Source organism: Lissotriton helveticus, chromosome 1_1 (assembly GCF_964261635.1).
Source record: "Lissotriton helveticus chromosome 1_1, aLisHel1.1, whole genome shotgun sequence".
Taxonomy (NCBI): Eukaryota; Metazoa; Chordata; class Amphibia; order Caudata; family Salamandridae; genus Lissotriton; species Lissotriton helveticus.
Window position 1 is genome coordinate 205,141,393 of NC_136057.1, and position 20,321 is coordinate 205,161,713.

General features: G+C 48.1%; 1 protein-coding gene across 1 annotated transcript in view; it reads left to right on the forward strand.

Moving 5' to 3' along the window:
- Positions 1 to 20,321, forward strand: part of LOC144760234 (uncharacterized) — a 303,345-nt gene that overhangs the window by 148,464 nt on the left and 134,560 nt on the right. Inside the window, exons 13-14 of the mRNA XM_078646520.1 lie at positions 13,647 to 13,801; positions 16,850 to 16,970. Coding sequence (XP_078502646.1) covers positions 13,647 to 13,801; positions 16,850 to 16,970 — 276 coding nt within the window. The remainder of the gene's footprint in view (positions 1 to 13,646; positions 13,802 to 16,849; positions 16,971 to 20,321) is intronic.

Sequence of the window (20,321 nt, forward strand, 5' to 3'; positions counted from 1 at the left end):
CAAAACCCAAACCTAGCCCAGAACCCTATAAATACTCCTGTACCTCAAACCCCAAACCTACCCCTGAACCCTAAAAATACCCCTGTACCCTAAAATCCAAACCTAGCCCTGAACCCTAAAAATACCCCAAAATCCAAACCTACCCCTGAACCCTAAAATACCCCTGTACCCCAAAACCCAAACCTACCCCTGAACCCTTAAAATACCCCGGTACCCCAAATCCCAAACCTACCCCTGAACCCTAAAAATAACCCTGTACCCCAAAACCCAAACCTAGCCCTGAACCCTTAAAATACCCCTGTACCCCAAAACCCAAATCTACCCCTGAACTCTAAAAATACCCCTATACCCCTAAATCCAAACCTAGCCCTGAACCCTAAAAATACCCCTGTACCCCTGTACCCCAAAACCCATTCCTATCCCTAAACCCTAAAACTACCTCTGTATCCCATAACCCAAAACTTTATCTGAGCCCTTAAAATAGCCAAACACCCCAAAACATATACCTCAGTACCCCAAAACATATACCGCTCTACCCATACTTACCTTATCCAAACATTTTTAAAAAACCTTGGGGCAGATTTATGATAACTGGCGCATCCCCAGGGATGCGCCAGTTATTTTGCGCCGCTGCTCCGCCACCCATGGTGCAAAAACGGCACAGATGCGTGACGCATCTGTGCCGTAAAGGTGGCGCATTGCTGGAGTTGCGTCGCGAGCGCGACGCAGCTCCAGCAAGGCTCGGGGGTGCCCTATCTGTCCAATGCTGCGTCAAGCCTTACGCCTGCTTCAAGCAGGCGCAGGGTTTTGACGCAGCATTGGCCTGAGAGTGACTGAGTGTAAACTTATAGATTTCACTCAGCCACTTTTGCGAGGCGCACCTGCCCCGGAACGCCCACCCTGCGCCGGAACGCCTACATGTGGCGCAGGGCTTTACAACGTGACGCATCTGCCTAGATGCGTCGCATCTGCCTAGATGCATCACATTGTAAATTAGTCATAGGGATGCGCCACGTTTACGCCGCAGTTGCGTGACGCAAATGTGGCGCATTACCAACATAAATCTGCCCCCTTGCTTTTACCATTCATGCATTTACAACGAATTTCGTTGTAAATGTATGCGTGGTAAAAGCATATAAAATGTAATGCCATGCGTTATAATGGCATTGCGGAGTCATGGTACTTTCGTAATGAAAGTATGCGGAAAAAAAGTTGCGGAATAATGGGTGTTTATCCTCCCCCGGTAAGTACATTGGTGGCACGGCGGCCGACATCTCCAGCAACATACTCATATTTTTCCACCACCGATTTGAAAAATGCACAGGTCTCTCTCATTGATGACCAACACCGACATACACTTTTAGACACACCTCCCGCTACAAGTTCTAGAATTGCGAACTTTAGAGATGGGGAGCTACGTTCGAATCTCGGCATCAGCTCAACATCCTGTGATTCCAGGCAAATCGCTTTGTCTCCCCGTGCCTACCACAAATGAATGTGTTCTTCTGTAATGTAAATTGTGCTCATGCCATGTTGTCGAGTTCGCGCTATATAATATTGCAAGGAAAAATAAAGTAGGGAAACTTGAGTTCACACACTACTGAACGCGCACTCTTAAGTGCATCAGCAGTGCACTGTGAATCGGAGCGTTTCACAAGCCTGTCACAGATAAGAAATGCTATCAAAACGAAATCCTACAAAACAATATACTACTGGCCGGCAGCAATTCATACCCGGATAACGTCGGGACGGGCTGCTAGTTAACAATAACTGGCGCATCCCTGCAAATCAGCAGGGATGCGCCAGTTATTGTGCGCCACTGCTCCGCCATCATGGATGTGCCGCAATTACAATGCGGTGCACCATGGTGCAAAAACGGCACAGATGCGTCACGCATCTGTGCCGTGAAAGTGACGCATTGCTGGAGACGCAGCTCCAGCAATGCTCCGGGGGCCCTATCTAGTAAATGCTGCGTCAATCCTTACTCCTGCTTCAGGCAGGCGCAGGGTTTTGACGCAGCATGGGCCTAAAAGTGACTAGGTGAAATCTTGTAGATTTCACTCAGCCACTTTTAGGAGGCGTTCCTGCGCCGGAACGCCCCCCCCCCTGCAAAGGAACGCCTACATGTTGCGCAGGGCATTACAACGTGACGCATCTCCCAGATGCGTCAGGTTGTAAGTACCCCCACACCATGGAGCAGGATTTGCGCCGCCGCTGCGTCACAAAAGTGACGCAAAGACGGTGTAAATGAGGCGCAAGGGGCTTGTAAATCTGCCCCATAATCTTTGGAATTAACATAAGAAAAAGCCCTCTCATACTAACTCTACAAATATGTCACGCAATACACAGAGTAGCATTCTAATTTGGATACATTCATTTTTTTCAAACTACCCACTTGCATTTTCTATGATTAGGATTAATATCCGTTTTAGGCAACATACACTTCATGGAATGCCCGGATTTTAACTACACGGTCAGTGTCCTTGCTTTTCTCTCTGTTTCAATAACCAAATACAACAGGGCGATTGGTCCGAATTATATTGTTATCACAATTAGGTTGTCCACATGTCCCCGATGAAGACTTGCATGCAGAGTTATATATTACCCTTATCGTGGAAGACAGGTCGAAACGTTGATAATTTCCTCCTTTGTCCTGGAATACTACCTCTTGACCCCTGCTTAATGCTGAGAGGCAATCTCAAGAATATGATAATGGAGCGACAATGTATACAGGCATAGCATTGGTTCAGCCTAATACGTACATATTCCAAATAATGTATTGTATATAAATTTTGATACTAATATTTCTTTACCTTCTTTGATTGTTTCTCTACTTTTTCACTTTCACACCACATATGAGCACCTCTTTCTTCACCCCTTTTCCTGATAAACGCTTACTGTCTTCATGATTGAATGAAGATTGTTTTTTCAAAAATATAGAAAGAAAGATTTTAGCTTAAAAACATTTCTTTTTATTTGTCCCTTTCTCTCTGTGATTTAAATTAATGCATAGGACAACTTTCTTTATGACTGTTTGAATTAATTACTCAGGCCCCACACTCCTGAGGAGGATTAAAAAATACGTCAGGACCAAGTGTTGTTCATACTATATCAATTCCCAAGTTCTCAGACGTTCTCTGGGAAAAATCCATTAATATTTAATGGCACATACTGAAACAGCAAAACGCCTTTGATTGTTTATGTACAGGAGGGTGTCGCTTCCTGCACATAAACTATCAGTAAAAAAGTGACGAGTTGCAACTTCCAGGGCTGCTGTATTCTGCCGCAGACATAGCAGTTACAAAACACCATTACTGATTGTTTATGCGCAGGAAGGGACACCTTCATGCACATAAACAATCTTACCCTGCATCGCCGGGATGAGGGAATCAGAGGCACGGGGTCCTGGGAGTCGGCAGCCTCCAACAGAAAATGTTAATCACAATGGAGCTGCTCCAAGTGGGTTGTAGCTAGTGATAATTAATTAGTGAGTGCAGGCATCTCACAAAATGTGAAGGACTGGTCTCACACAATCAATCAATCAATCAATCAAGCATTTGTATAGCGCGCTACTCACCCGGAGGGTCTCAAGGTGCTTGGGGAGGGGGGGTCCGCTACTGCTCGAACAGCCAGGTCTTGAGCTGCTTCCTGAAGGCGAGGTGGTCTTGGGTCAGGCGGAGGTGGGTCGGGAGGGTGTTCCAGGTCTTGGCGGCCAGGTAGGAGAAGGACCTTCCTCCTGTGGTGGCTCTTCGGATGCGGGGGACGGCGGCGAGGGCGTGGTTGGTCGATCGAAGCTGGCGTGTGGGAGTGTAGAAGTTGAGGCGGCTGTTGAGGTATCTTGGGCCTTGGTTGTGGAGAGCTTTGTGTGCGTGGGTGAGGAGACGGAAGGTGATTCTCTTGTTGACCGGAAGCCAGTGCAGGTCTCTTAGGTGTCCGGAAATGTGGCTGTGTCGGGGGATGTCGAGAATGAGTCTTGCTGAGGCGTTCTGGATCCGCTGGAGTCTCTTCTGGAGTTTGGCGGTGGTTCCGGCATAGAGGGAGTTGCCGTAGTCCAGTCGGCTGGTGACGAGGGACTGGGTGACCGTCTTCCTGGTCTCGGTGGGGATCCACCTGAAGATCTTACGTAGCATGCGCAGGATGTTGAAGCATGACGAGGAGACGGCGTTGACTTGTCTGGTCATGGAGAGGGAGGAGTCCAGGATGAAGCCCAGGTTGCGTGCGTGGTCTGTGGGTTTGGGTGCGCTGCCCAGGGCGGTGGGCCACCATGAGTCGTCCCAGGCGGAGGGTGATGGGCCTAGGATGAGGACTTCCGTCTTGTCTGAGTTCAGTTTCAGGCGGCTGTTCATCATCCACTCGGCTACGTCTGTCATCCCTTCGCGTAGGTTGGCTCTGGCGGGGTCGCTGGTGAGGGAGAGGATCGGCTGGGTGTCGTCGGCGTAAGAGATGATGTTGAGGTTGTGTTGGCGTGCGATGGCCGCGAGGGGGCTCATGTAGACGTTGAAGAGGGTGGGGCTGAGCGAGGAGCCTTGAGGAACGCCGCATATGACTTCAGTGGCTTCTGATCTGAACGGGGGGAGGCGGACTCTCTGTGTCCTTCCGGCGAGGAAGGTGATGATCCAATCTAGTGCCTTCTCTTGGATTCCGACGTTGCTGAGGCGCTGCACCAGGGTGCGGCGGCAGACAGTGTCGAATGCTGCGGAGAGGTCCAGGAGGATGAGGGCCGCAGTTTCTCCGTTGTCGAGCAGGGCTCGGATGTCATCGGTGGCTGCGATGAGGGCGGTCTCGGTGCTGTGGTTGGCCCGGAAGCCGGACTGCGAGGGGTCGAGGGATCCATTAGTCTCGAGAAAGGCGGTAAGCTGCTTGTTGACGGTCTTCTCGATGACTTTGGCCGGGAACGGGAGGAGCGAGATGGGGCGGTAGTTTTTGAGTTCGGTGGGGTCCGCTGATGGTTTCTTCAGTAGAGCGCTGAGTTCGGCGTGCTTCCAGCTCTCTGGGAAGGTAGCGGTGGTGAAGGAGGTGTTGATGATGTCTCGCAGGTGGGGTGCGATGACAGCGTCGGCCTCGTTGAAGATGTGGTGAGGGCAGGGGTCGGTTGGGGATCCGGAGTGGATGGTGTTCATCGTGCGGATGGTGTCTTCGGTGGTGATCGGGGTCCAGGCGCGGAGGGTGGTGGTGGGGGTCGTTGGTGCGGTCGTAGGGTGCGTCGGTTGTGTGCTGAAGCTGTTGTGTATGTCTGCGATCTTGTTGTGGAAGTAGGAGGCGAGGGAGTTGCAGAGGTCTTGTGATGGGGTGATGTCGTTGTTTCCGGCGTTGGGATTGGAGAGCTCTTTGACGATGTTGAAGAGTTCCTTGCTGTTGTGTGCGTTGTTGTCCAGTCGTTCCTTGAATGCGGTTTTCTTGGTGGTATGGATCAGTTGGTGGTGTTTTCGGGTTGCGAGCTTGAGGGTGGTCATGTTGTCTGGTGTAGGGTCTCTGCGCCAGGCTCGCTCGAGGGCACGGCAGTTCTTCTTGGAGCTCTTGAGTTCGTCGGTGAACCAAGGTGCTTTGTTACTGCCGGGTCTGCTGGGCGGGGTCCTCAGTGGGGCGAGGTCGTCTGCGCAGTTGCTGATCCACTTCGTGAGGTTGTTGGCGGCCTGGCTGGAGTTCGCGGAGCTGGTGGGGGGGTCTTGGCTCAGGGCTGCGGCGAGCTGGTCGGCTGTGATCTTGTTCCAGTTTCTGTGTGCGACCTGTGGCTGGTGGTGGTGGATCGTGTTCTTATTGAAGCTGAAGTGGACGCAGCTGTGGTCCGTCCAGTGGAGTCCGGTGGCGTGGCTGAAGGCGATGTGCTTGCTGGATGAGAAGGTGGGGTCGAGTGTGTCCGGCGTAGTGGGTGGGGGAGGTCACCAGCTGCTTGAGACCGATGGTGGCGCGGTTGTCCAGCAGGGTGGTGGTGTTGCGGTCGTTGTTGTTCTCCAGGTGAAAGTTGAGGTCCCCGAGGAGGATGTAGTCAGCGGAGGGGAGGGCGTGCGGGCTGATGAAGTCGGCGATGTCTTCACACGACCTGGTGTCATGCTTCGTCATTGACCAGTCCTTGCCCTCTAAAAACTTGGGGGCAGATTTACAATAACAGGCGCATCCCTGCATATCAGCAGGGATGCGCCAGTTATTGTGCGCCACGGTTCCGCCACCATGGATGCGCCGCATTTATAATGCGGCGCACCATGGGGCAAAAACGGAACAGATGCATGATGCATCTGTGCCGTAAAGTCATCGCATTGCTGGAGTTGAGTCGCAAGCCCGACACAGCTCCAGCACTGCTCTCGGGGGCCCTATCTGTACAATGCTGCGTCAATCCTTACACCTGCTTCAAGCAGGCGCAGGGTTTTGACGCAGCATGGGCTCAAAAGTGACTGAGTGAAATCTTGTAGATTTCACTCAGCCACTTTTAGGAGGCGTTCCTGCGCCGGAACGCCATCCCCCTGCACAGGAACGCCTACTTCTGGCGCAGGGCTTTACAACGTGACGCATCTCCCAGATGCGTCACGTTGTAAATACCCCACACCATGGCGCCCCTTTTGCGCCGCCGCTGCGTCATAAAAGTGCCGCAACGGCTGCGTAAAAGAGGCACAAGGGGCTTGTAAATCTGCCCCTTGGCTGGATAGAGGGCGGGCATATTGCTGACTACAGGGATGCACTTCTAAACTAATTGGGGGCCCTAAGACAAATAGTGAGGTTAAAAAGCCATTATAGATGGAGCCGCGGGTGGAGGCCGGGGCCTGGGGTGCTTTCCCGAGCCCCTCTTGGTCCTCTACGCGAGTTGCTGCCCCAAGTGAGGTCGAGCCGGCGCCTTAGAAACAGCAATACGCCATTGATTGTTTATGTGCAGGAAAGTGACCCTTCCTGCACATAAACAATCATTAACAAAAAATGACGTTTTGCACTGCATGCAGAGGAGGGCCCAGAAAAAGAGGCACCCGGGTACCAAGGCCACCATCCAAGTCCATGAGGCAACTCTCCCTCGAAGATCAAGAAAACTTGAAAACAACCAAGGATCACAGTGGTACCGCCTTGAAGACTCTTCCACCGAAGATGAGAATCCGTGTTTCCTCATATCATTTGCCAGTGACTTGAAGCGCAGGAGGCGCCTGCAACCCACATGCGTGATAGAAATAGCAGGTTCATGCGTCACAGCCCTAATTGACACTAGTGCATTCGTCAACGTCATGGGCAGTCAGCAGTACAAGCAGCTACACCTGCGAACCCACTACTAGATGGATCTGGTGTATCGTCCAGGATTGAAGAATCCTATGGACTTCCTCTCCTGGCACCCGCCAGATCCCAGGGATGGAGACATCGACATGACACAAAAACAGAAAAGTATATCTACATGGTAACACAAGGAGCATGCCCCCATGCCCTCACCATCAAGGAGATCAGCTCAGCCACCAAAAATGACCCAGTCTTAGCAAAGTTTGTAGAGTCATTACTCCGAGGATCATGGGAGAACTTTTTACATGACGCCTCAGAAAGCTCTGGAGAGTGTGAGATTATCTAAGCATGACAGCAGAGGGTTTGGTGCTGAGAGAGTCTTGAAACGTGATTCCTGAGAGAGTGACAATCCTTGGACACTGAGGGCACCGAAGGACCGCCCGAATGAAATTGCGGATGAGGGAGAAGATCTGGTTCCAAGGGCTAGAAGCCATCGATGAGCTGGTCCAAAACTGCCACTTATGCCAGATCACCAGTAGACAGGAACCCCTGGCTCCCATCATCACCAAGTACCCAGCCTCAGCTACCTGGTCTCAAATCAGCCTCGATTTTGGGAGCTTTCCGGATTGAAGAGTGACAGCAGTCTAAGTTGACAACTATTCCAAATATCCAGTTGAAGTAGTGGATTCCACAGCATGTGCCCACATAGTGCCAGTCCTAGAATGGATTTTTGCTTTGTTCAGGCTACCCCAGGAACTAAAGACAGACAATGGCCCAGCATTCCAAGGAGGGGAATTCAAAGACCTGCTTGTGTCACTTGGCATACGACACTGCTGCATCACCCCTCAGTGGGCGCAAGCCAATGTTGAAGCAGAACGGTTCATGTGCACACTGAATAAAGCCCTTGGCATCGTAGTGGCAGAGGAGACCAACCCAGAAGCAGCACTATATTGATTCTTATGTGAATACTGCAGCACCCCACATTGCACAACGCAAAAATCCCCCTGGTCATTGATGCTTGCAGGGCACAGACGTATCCGACTACTGGACTCCGACCCCTTATGACCCAGCCAACACTCAGAACCGACGATCCCAAACCAACGAGGGGGCTAACAAAAGACGAAGAGCCAAACCCCGGCTCCTCGTGCCAGGGAGCCTGGTGCTGATTTGAAACTGCCAAGCGGGATAGAAGTTCAAGACACCCTATGAACCAGGGACCTGGACGGTATTGTGAGTGAACAGAACAGCCATCACTGCCAAGCGTGGGAACAAAGTAGTCACCAGGAATTCGTCATGGTTCTGGAGAGTGGAACGTCCGAACCAAGGAAGTGTCGAGCCAGGAAATATGGGAGCAGGGATCTGACTGGGTGGAAGGAAACTTACAGCCTAGCTCCGGAGAGTCAGTCGTGGCTGGTCCTCCCAATCCTGGGCCAGACCCACCTGCGGGGAGTGAAGAGTCAAACGTCAGCTCTCAGCCAGACACAAACACCCAAAGTGCCGGCCATCGATTCAACTCCCAACACTATATTCTGAGGCTGAATCCACCGCCAAGTCAGACACTAAAAGACTTTGGGGCATATTACCAAGGCGGTGCAATAAAATTATGGCCACTTTTTTGCCCGTTTTCGTCCAAAAAGCAGCGATAATTTTATCGCCTTATCAGCAAAGACACGCTATCACGTGTTTTGCTGATTACGCGCCCCTTACAACAACTCCCATCTTTACATCTCTAATGAGATACAAACTGGGCGTTCTGTGCCAAAATAACTGGCGAAAAATTCTAACCGACATTTCTCCAATTATCAAGCTGCACGCAAACAAGCAGAGCGTTAACCCCAGGTAACGCTACATGTAATTCAATGGGAGGTGGATTACATGGCTAAGATCACACTGCCCTATCAACAAGGTTTCGCTGGTTGCTGTGTGATTATCGCTGGATTTCCAGCGATAATCACACTGTTTTCACGCTAAGGCTTGGATTCCTATCGCTTTGGTAGATAAGCGTTGCTGATAGCACGCTATCTCTGCGATAGAATCCAGCATTAGCCTGCGAGAATTATCCTTGCGCTAAAAGCGCTGAGCGATAATTATCGCAGGACCTTGCTAATATGCCCCTTTGTTTGTTGAGTTTTTGTTAAGACAGTTTCATACCAAGTTGGGAAGGGATGTAATGATCCTAGTACCCCAAGAGCGGGACCATGGGCCCGATTCACAGAATGAACTTAAGACTCAATCCTAAACTTACTACTATTTTGATATTCACAGAATGCTCTTACTACTTTTGGCATTCACAGAATGAACTTATTACTTTTGGTATTCACAGAAGTTAGGATTTTGTCTTAAGTCTGTCTTAAGTCTGTCTTAAGTTAGTCTTAAGACAAACTTAAGACAAAATCCTGACTTCTGTGAATACCAAAAGTAGTAAGATCATTCTGTGAATGCCAAAAGTAGTAAGTGCATTCCGTGAATACCAAAATAGTAGTAAGTTTAGGATTGAGTCTTACGTTCATTCTGTGAATCGGGCCCATTGTATCAACATCTGGCCTGGCGAGGCCAGAGGATATGTAAAATAAAGGGGCGAATACCGTTCCGAACCAAGGAAGGGTCGAGTCAGAAAATAAGGGATCAGGAACTGACTGGGTGGAAGGAAACTTACAGCCTAGCTCCGGAGAGTCAGTCGTGGCTGGTCCTCCCAATCCTGGGCCAGACCCACCTGCGGGGAGTGAAGAGTCAAACGTCAGCTCTCAGCCAGACACAAACACCCAAAGGGCCGGCCATCGATTCAACTCCCAACACTATATTCTGAGTCTGAATCCACCGCCAAGTCAGAGACTAAAAGACTTTGGGGCATATTACCAAGGCGCCGCAATAAAATTATGGCCACTTTTTCAGCCGTTTTCGTCCGAAAAGCGGCGATAATTTTATCGCCTTATCAGCAAAGACACGCTATTGCGTGTTTTGCTGATTTAGCGCCCCTTACAACAACTCCCAGCTTTACATCTCTAATGAGATGCAAACCGGGTGTTCTGTGCCACAATAACTGGCGAAAAATTCGAACCGACATTTCTCCAATTATCAAGCTGCATGCAAACAAGCAGAGCGTTAACCCCAGGTAATGCTACATGTAATTCAATGGGAGGTGGATTACATGGCTAAGATCACACTGCCCTATCAACAAGGTTTTGCTGGTTGCTGTGTGATTATCGCTGGATTTCCAGCACGAAACCTGGGCTTCATCCTGGACTTCTCCCTCTCGATGACCAGACAAGTCAACGCCGTATCGTTATCGTGCTTCAACACCCTGCGCATGCTCCGTAAGATCTTCTGATGGATCCCCACCGAAACCAGGAAGACAGTCACCCAGACACTCGTCACCAGCCGACTGGACTACGGGAACACCCTCTACGCAGGAACCACTGCCAAACTACAGAAAAGACTCCAGTGCATTCAGAACGCCTCCGCACGACTCATCCTGGACATCCCCCGCCACAACCACATCACGACCCACCTGAGAGACCTGTACTGGCTCCCCATCAACAAGAGGATCACATTCAGACTCCTCACCCACGCACACAAGGCTCTCCACGACATGGGCCCGAAGTACCTCAACAGCCGCCTCACCTTCTACACACCGACCCGCCAGCTACGATCGGCCAGTCTCGCACTCGCCGCCGTACCACGCATTCGCAGAGCCACCGCTGGAGGAAGATCCTTCTCCTACCTGGCGGCCAAGACATGGAACTCCATCCCCATCCACCTACGACTGACCCAGGACCACCTCTCCTTCAGGAAACAACTCAAGACCTGGCTATTCGAGCAGTAGCGGACCCTCCCCCCCCAGCGCCTTGAGACCCTACTGGGTGAGTAGCGCGCTTTACAAATCCGATGATTGATTGATTGATTGATTTTCACGCTAAGGCTTCGATTCCTATCTCTTAGGGAGATAAGCGTTGCTGATAGCACGCTATCTCTGAGATAGAATCCAGCATTAGCCTGCACTAATTATCCTTGCGCTAAAAGCGCTGAGCGATAATTATCTCAGGACCTTGCTAATATGCCCCTTTGTTTGTTGAGTTTTTGTTAAGACAGTTTCATACCAAGTTGGGAAGGGATGTAATGATCCTAGTACCCCAAGAGCGGGACCATGAGTCTGACCCGGAAGGGTCCCCACACATTGTATCAACATCTGGCCTGGCGAGGCCAGAGGATATGTAAAATAAAGGGGCGAATACCGCTCGTGGTCTTTCTGCCCGTACCACCACTCATAGCGGGTCTGTAATTTACTACGTCACCCATGTAGGCCGCGCAAGTACCATACCACGCAGACACACCATAGAAAACACAGTAGGAAATTTGCTTTGCATCTCACAACCTACGGCAGTGGCTTTGTCTTAATCAATACCTGCTCCCTACTATTTAGGTCAAGAATAATATTGAGAAACTTCTGGTAGCACCACCCTAAAACTGCTGGTCCTTTCTTTGCCAAGTAAAGTTTTCCTTGGGAGACTCTGGGGCATATTTACAAGTCCCTAATGCCACCACAATGTCACATTCAGTGACTTTGTGATGGCGATAGGGGCCTCACCTCATTTACACGGCAGCGTTAGGCCAGTCAGTGTGAGGCTGTACATCACCATTAGCAGCATTTTGAAGCTTATGTGTGCTGGGAGCCATGGCCTTTCCGTCTTTATTTTCTGATACCTTTTTACGCCCATGACACAGCTAAAGCACCCGTTCAATCACGGAATACCTTTCTTTCTTCTTTCGATTCTTTAATTGAATGTGATCCAAATGCAACCACTCTTTCCACCACATCAACCACCTCGTAAAGGACTGCACCTAACCCATATAAACTTGGGGCCTCATTTACAAACTTTTGATGCACAGCAGCACTGCGCAGCTGCGCTTTCGGGCGTCAAAAGAAAAAGGGCAGGAATGCGCCGTATCTACAAGATATGGCGCATTCCTTTTCTTCTCCTCTGCGCCGGCACACAAACAGCAGCCGTGCGCCAATGCAGACACCCTTGCGTCATGTTGCAAGGGTGCCTGCATTGCCGGGCTGATTGTTTTTGTGCAGGAAGGAACACCTTCCTGCACAAAAAGAATCATGGATGGCATTTTCCTCTTTCTATACATAGAAAGAGGAAAAAATGAAGCGAAATAAAAGTATTTCTGCTCATTGCTCCACTCCTACACTTCCCCAGGGAGGCGTAGGAATCTGACGCATTCCCAGGTTTATGATTCCTCGTAAATTTGGGACTGCTTCAGATTCCATCGGGTGTTGTGTCGGAGTGGCAGTGTTCTGCGTGAAAGGGGTACATATTTACAAGGCCATGAAAAGCAACACAAGGTGGCATTGCGTGCCCTTGTAAATATGCTGCGGCACATTGCGCCACTGGTGCGTCAAAAAAGTGATGCTCCAGCGGCGCAAAAGTGCTGCCAAGGCCTTGTAAATGAGGCTCTTGGTCAGTAGGCAGTTTTGGTTTGACTGTCAAACTGCCAAAGGTTGTTAAAATACTAATGTGTCACTTGATCTCATGAAATGCAGAAGCACAGTCAGTATTCCATTCAAACTTAGACCCCTTTTTAAAAAAAAACAGTCTTAACGAAAGATAAGCAAAATTAGAGATAAATATTTAACAAACTTCTGCTAAACTTAAAAAAGACCTGGGGGCATATTATCAAGGGGGTTTATCTCCGCTTTTTTGGCTTTAAAAGCCAAGAAAGCGGAGATAAAATTATCTCCCTATTACCTAGCTGTTGCTAACACCAGTTAGCGATAGCTAGTAGGAGATAGCGACCATCTTGGGCCCCACTTTGCATGTCAGTGATATTTATCACTAATGACATGCAAAGTGAGCGTGCCAAGATGTTAGCGACTGGAAACAGTCGCTAACATCGCTATCTCCTATTACCAACTTTTGGAGATATTCGCGCTAAGCGCGAATATCTCCAAAAGCTAACACCTGCCCCTGAGCAGTTCTTAGCCATGTTATCCAATGGGAGGTGGATAACATGGCTAAGAGCATTAGCTCGGTAATGCATGAATATCGCTGACTTTCCAGCGATATTCATGCATTGCGGCCGTTTTTCATCGCATTTGCGATAATCCTTGGTAATACCAAGGTTTATCTGCGATAAAAATCGCCGCAGCTCTGCGGTAAATTTTTGTCTCTAACCAAGCAATAGCGATAATTATCGCTATTGCTTGGTAATATGCCCCCTTATTTGATCCTTGTTGGCTGGTGTTGGTGCATCAACAATACTCTTAATTAATTCCAGTTAAAGATCCTATACTTTATAAACGCACCTGCAAGACATTCTGGTAGTCAATATTCCGGGTACAATATTTTAGAAGGACATTATTAAGAACATGATATTCAGGCAAAATACCGTCACCCTGCACCTACAAGATGAGGAAAGTGTCAACTGATACAGATATTTGCTGTTTTCTCCAGGCTGTGTATATCCACCGTGTCAGGGAAGTGCCGGTAGCGGAACCCTTCACCTCCACAGATGGCGTGGACCTGTACATCGATGGAGCGCGGTTCTTACCTGATGCTGTCACCATAAGTCGAGTCACAGGACGCATCTTTGACAGGAACTATAACCAGTAAGTTGCATATATATGTATGGTACACAAACACACTCACGGATGTAAACACGCACACACAAACTCGCATATAGACTCACACAGGCACACACACCTCGGGCCCGATTCACAGAATGAACTTAAGACTCAATCCTAAACTTACTACTATTTTGGTATTCACAGAATGCGCTTACTACTTTTGGCATTCATAGAATGAACTTACTACTTTTGGTATTCACAGAAGTTAGGATTTTGTCTTAAGTTTGTCTTAAGACTAACTTAAGACAGACTTAAGACAGACTTAAGACAAAATCCTAACTTCTGTGAATACCAAAAGTAGTAAGTTCATTCTGTGAATGCCAAAAGTAGTAAGTGCATTCTGTGAATAGCAAAATAGTAATAAGTTTAGGATTGAGTCTTAAGTTCATTCTGTGAATCGGGCCCCTCGACCCCATGTATGTTACTGTACAGAGTGCCTATGCTGTAACAAAGTTAGGATCGGGCCGGACTGGCCGTAGCGGGCCCGGGCATTTGCCCATGTGGTCTGTAGAGGTGGGGGCCAGTTTTGTGCCCGTGGGGTCCAGTTTTGACACTGGGGCCCGGTTTTGCAGCAGTAATGCAATATCCGACCCCTGTAACAAAAGCGGGAGTGATGTTCTTGTTATCACTCCCCACCTCATTCCCAGGGCCGGTCGAGCAGCAATCTGGCAGGGCTGGTCGCTGTTCCCAGTCCAGCTCTGGACAGGATGTCTTCTGAATGTAGGTGAGATAGAGGACGTTGGGACAGGCCTGTCAGAAGTGGAACAGAGGGAAGCACAGTGGTCATTATATACCAACACGTGCTTTTTGAGGGCCCATGCTTCTGCTGCAACATGTTCATTCATAGATTTCAAAGCAAAGCTGCACTCTTTATTAATGACGAGGCAGCTAGCAGGCTGGCTAGATGCTGGATGTGTTGTGCTTCCTCTTACCCAATAGGACTTGCGGGCATATTATCAAGGCAGGCAAAATGAAATTATCGCCGCTTTTGCGTCCGTTTTCGGCCGCAAAGTGGCGATAATTTCATCGCCCTATTAGCAAGCTGTCGCTAACATCAGTTAGCGACAGCTTTTAGGTGATAGCGAGCGGTTTGGGTCCCGCTTTGCACGTCAGTGATATTTATCGCTAATGACATGGAAAGTGGGCGTACCCAACCAGTTAGCGACTGAAAGCAGTTGCTAACGTCGCTATCGCCTATTAGCAAGGCAGGCATAGCGATAAAAAAATTCACACTAAGCGCGAATATCGCTAAAAACTAACGCCTGCTCAGACCAGTTCTTAGCCATTATATCCAATGGGAGGTGGATATTCTGGCTAAGACTCTATTGGTGATGATGCGTGAATATCGCTGTTTTTTCAGCGATATTCACGCATTTCACCGCTATCGCCGGTTATTTTATCGCATTGGAGATAAACGTTGCTAATAGAACGCTATCTCTGCGATAAAATCCGGCGATGCTTGACGATAAAAAAATGCCGCTAAGCTTCTTTAGCAATAAATATCACTAGTTGTTGATAATATGCCCCTTATTTTTAAATATTGGTATTTTAATGTCATGGCCGCAGACACTTCTGATGCACTTGAGCTGGGACAGAAGGTCCAGAATATGCATTGGCAAGAGGAATGAAAAGAGGCAGGCACAAGTTATTTGCTATCTCTCTGTGATTGATAGATCACTGATTACACCTAAATAAAGGATGGCGACCTCAATGCAATAAACCCTGAGTAGGAAGACTGGCCCCAGTAATTTCAGATCCATGACAGGTCTCCAAGTGACTAGAAAAGGTTGGAGAGTGTGTTAAACATACAGGTATAAGCTTGCATGAGCCGCAGTAATTTATGACACTAGTGAGGCAGCAGTAATTTATGACACTAGTGAGGCAGCAGTAATATATGACACTAGTGAGGCAGCAGTAATGGATGACACTAGAGAAGCGGCAGTAGTTTATGACACTAGTGAGGCAGCAGTAATCTATGACATGAGAAGAAGCAGTAATGTATGACACTAGAGAGAGAGCAGTAAATTATGACACTAGTGAGGCAGCAGTCATTTATGACACTAGAGACAGCAGTAATTTATGACACTAGTGAGGCAGCAGTAATCTATGACATGAGAAGAAGCAGTAATGTATGACACTAGAGAGGGAGCAGTAAATTATGACACTAGTGAGGCAGCAGTCATTTATGACACTAGAGACAGCAGTAATTTATGACACTAGTGAGGCAGCAGTAATTTATGACATTAGTGAGGCAGCAGTAATGGATGACACTAGAGAAGCGGCAGTAGTTTATGACACTAGTGAGGCAGCAGTAATCTATGACATGAGAAGAAGCAGTAATGTATGACACTAGAGAGGGAGCAGTAAATTATGACACTAGTGAGGCATCAGTAATTTATGACATTAGTGAGGCAGCAGTAATGGATGACACTAGAGAAGCGGCAGTAGTTTATGACACTAGTGAGGCAGCAGTAATTTATGACATTAGTGAGGCAGCAGTAATGGATGACACTAGAGAAGCGGCAGTAGTTTATGACACTAGTGAGGCAGCAGTAATTTAAGACACAAGAGAAAGCTGTAAATTATGACACTAGCGAGGCAGCAGTAACTTATGAGACGAGAGGCAGCAGTAATTTATGACAATACTGAGGCAGACATAATTTATGACACGAGAGAAGCAGCAATAATTTATTACACTTGTGAGGCAGCAGTAATTCATGACATGGGAGACAGCAGTAATTTATGACACTAGTGCAGCAGCAGTCATTTGTGACACGAGAGACAGCAGTAATTTATGACAGTAGAGGGAACAGTATTTTATTAAACGAGTGACGTGGCAGTAATTTATGACAGTAGGGAGGCAGCAATGACGTAACGCAAAGTGAAGGGGCCCCCATGCAGAGCATGGTGAGGGGCCCCTGAAACTCACAGGTATTCATAGTTATGTATTCAAGGTAAAAAAGCCGAAAGTCACCTGCTGGGTTTTGTGATATTTTCTTGCAGTTTTGATTGTATTGTTTCTTCCCTTAGAATCGGTCCAGATATTTCCACTGGGATAGACCTGAACAGCAGTGTTTTTGATCCCATCTTCAACTGCTCCCTGGAAATCAGGAACCCACGGATGCCGCCAACGTCGACACTCCTATTGAAGGTTGGTACGTGTTTTATGCCTTTCACTATATTTTATTATGCAGGTGTAGCTTTTCGTAAATCTGATTATTGGGCAACTAATAGCATGCACTACTCTCGGTTTTAATTGATTTACAGGAAAGTGACTCAGTGCCGAACACAAGCCATTTGGCTGCGCCGCACTGAGTCACTTTCAAAGCACAGGGATGCGACATATTTACAACAATATGTCGTATCTCTGTGCTTCGCCCTACGCTGGCGCGCAAACTGCTGCCATGCGCTGGTGCAGGCACCCTTGCACCATGGTGCAAGGATTCCTGCGTCGTGGGGAGATTGTTTTTGTGCAGGGAGGGGCACCTTCTTGCACAAAAACAATCACTACAGGGATTTTCCGCTTTCAATGAGAGTTGTAGAATGCAGCACTCATTGAAAGAGGAAAAAACGCTGAGAAATGAAAACATTAAAACGCAAATTAAATTAAAATTAAAATGCAGGGTGGCTTTTACTGTCCTTGTAAATATGGAGCAGTAAAATACACCATCACTGAATATGTCTCATTACATCGCATACCAATACCACGTGTGCAATTACAACGGGGGTATTATTACGTGATGTCAATAACAACGACATGCCATTACATCGCAAACTTTTACCACGACTGTGCCTTTACCACGCATGCCACTACAACGTAAAGGCATGCGTGGTAAAGGTATACTCATGGTAAAAGTTCGGAAGGTAAGTGACCCTACCCTGCCCTACACTAAACCCTAATGTAGTACCCCTGCACGACCCTCCCCCTACCGCTAGTCCTCTCCCTACATTTACACTACCCAGCACAACACCCCGACACTACCCTGAACCCTAAAACACTACCCTACACTACACAAACACGAGGGGCTCGATTCACAGAATGAACTTAAGACTCAATCCTAAATTTACTACTATTTTGGTATTCACAGAATGCACTTACTACTTTTGGCATTCACAGAATGCACTTACTACTTTTGGTATTCACAGAATGAACTTACTACTTTTGGTATTCACAGAAGTTAGGATTTTGTCTTAAGTTTGTCTTAAAACAAACTTAAGACAGACTTAAGACAGACTTTAGTTAGGATTTTTTCTTAAGTCTGTTTTAAGTCTGTCTTAAGTCTGTCTTAAGACAAATTTAGGACACAATCCTAACTTCTGTGAATACCAAAAGTAGTAAGTTCATTCTGTGAATGCCAAAAGTAGTAAGTGCATTCTGTGAATACCAAAATAGTAGTAAATTTAGGATTGAGTCTTAAGTTCATTCTGTGAATCGGGCCCCACAACACTACCCTAAACCCTAAAACACTACCCCCTGCACGACCCTCTCCCTACCCCCAGTCCGGTCCCTACAATCAAACATTACCCTGCACGACCCTCCGACACTACCCTCAACCCTAAAACACTACCATACACCACACAAACACCACAACACTACCCTAAAGCCTAAAACACTACCCCTAGCACGACCGTCCCCTGACCCCCAGTCCGCTGCATATACTCAAACAATACCCTGCACAACCCCCCAACACTACCCTAAAACACTACCCCATGCTACACAAACACCACAACACTACCCTAAACGCTAAAACACTACCCCCAGCACGACCTTCCCCCGACCCCAGTTGTGTCCCTATACTCAAACACTACCCTGCATGACCCCCCCGACACTACCCTAAACCTCAAAACACTACCCGCAGTACGACCGTCTCCCGACCCCCAGTCCGGTACCTACACTATCCTGCTCGACCCCCAACACTACCCTAAACCCTAAAACACTACCCTACACAAACACCACAACACTACCCTAAACCCTAAAACCCTACCCCCAACACGACCATCCCACAACCCCCAGTCTGGTCCCTACACTCAAACATTACCCTGCAAGACCCCCCAACACTACCCTAAGCCGTAAAACACTACCCTACATGACCCCCTACACCACTACCCTAAAGGCTTTAGGAAAAGAAGATGAGCTAGAAGAGAGAGGGTGAGGAAGGGGAGAAAGGAGAGACAAGAAGGGAAATTGTAATATGTTTATTGGATAGAGAGATCAGCTGAAAGACTAGGGGGCATATTTACAATAAATTGGCCGAACGCGGTGTAGCTCTAAAATTGCCAACGCCGCACTCCGTCAGTTTAAAAATGCAGGGATGCGTTGTATTCAAAAGAATGTGGCGCACTCCTGCGTTTCCCCTAGCGTGTCGCTAAATCTAGCTGCCTAGAGCCAACGCGGGCACCCTTTCACCATAGCGCAAGTGTGTCTGCATTGCAGGGAAAGATTGTTTATGTGCAGGAAGGTGTCCCTTCTTGCCCATAAACAATCTGAAATGGTGTTATGTAACTTCTTTGTGTGCTGCTTTGAGCAGCACACATTGAAGTTGCAACTCGCCAATAGTTGTTCCTTCCTGCACATAAACAATCATTCATGGTGTTCTGCTGTTTCTACTTGTGCCGCACAATGCAGCACACATAGAAACAGCAGAGCGAGGACAAATAACGCATTTCTCCTTGGTTCTCCAGGTTAAGACCAAGTATTCCCTGGTCTTATTTTTAGCGCTTTCTCAGATTCAGATTCAGGGGCATATGTACAAGCCCCTATCACCACGACAATGTCACTTTTTACAAAGTTGTGGTGGCGAGAGTGGCATTGCCTGATTTACAAGGAGCGTTAAGCCACTTAGCATAAATAGGAGGCAGCGCCTTGAACATATGCCAGGGGCATATGTTCAAGGAAGTGGTGCAGTGAGGCGTTTTCTTTGTCCATGTGTGCTGCACAAGGCAGCACACATGGAAAAAGCAAAAACGAGGAAAAATAATCCACTTCTCCTCATTTCGCTGATTTAAGACCAGGTTTTCCCTGGTCTAAATTTTGGTGCTGCTTCCTCTTTACGCTGCCCTTGTAAATAGGGGGCAGCATCAAAATCAATGGGTGTTGAGGTGGAACACCCACGCAACACCCACTGCCCACCCCTTTCACCCCAAGCACAGCGTGAAATGGGGCCTTATTTACAAGGCAGCGTTAAGCCACTTTTAAATAAGGCGACTCCCATATCGCCCGAAACTTCACTAAAAGTGACGTTTCCATGACAATAGGGGCTTGTACATATGCCCCTCAGATTCTAATGCTTGCTCTTGCATGACGTTAGTTTTTGGCACTGCCTCATATTTTCACCTCCTTGTAAATCTGAGGCAGCATCAAAAGCAATGGGTGTTGCCGCGGACCGCCCACCGCAACATCCATTGCCTGCCCCTTTCACACTAAGTGCTGCATGAAAAAGGGCGTTATTTGCAAGGCGGCGTAAGGCCACTATAAGTGGCTTTACGCCGCCTTGTAAATAAG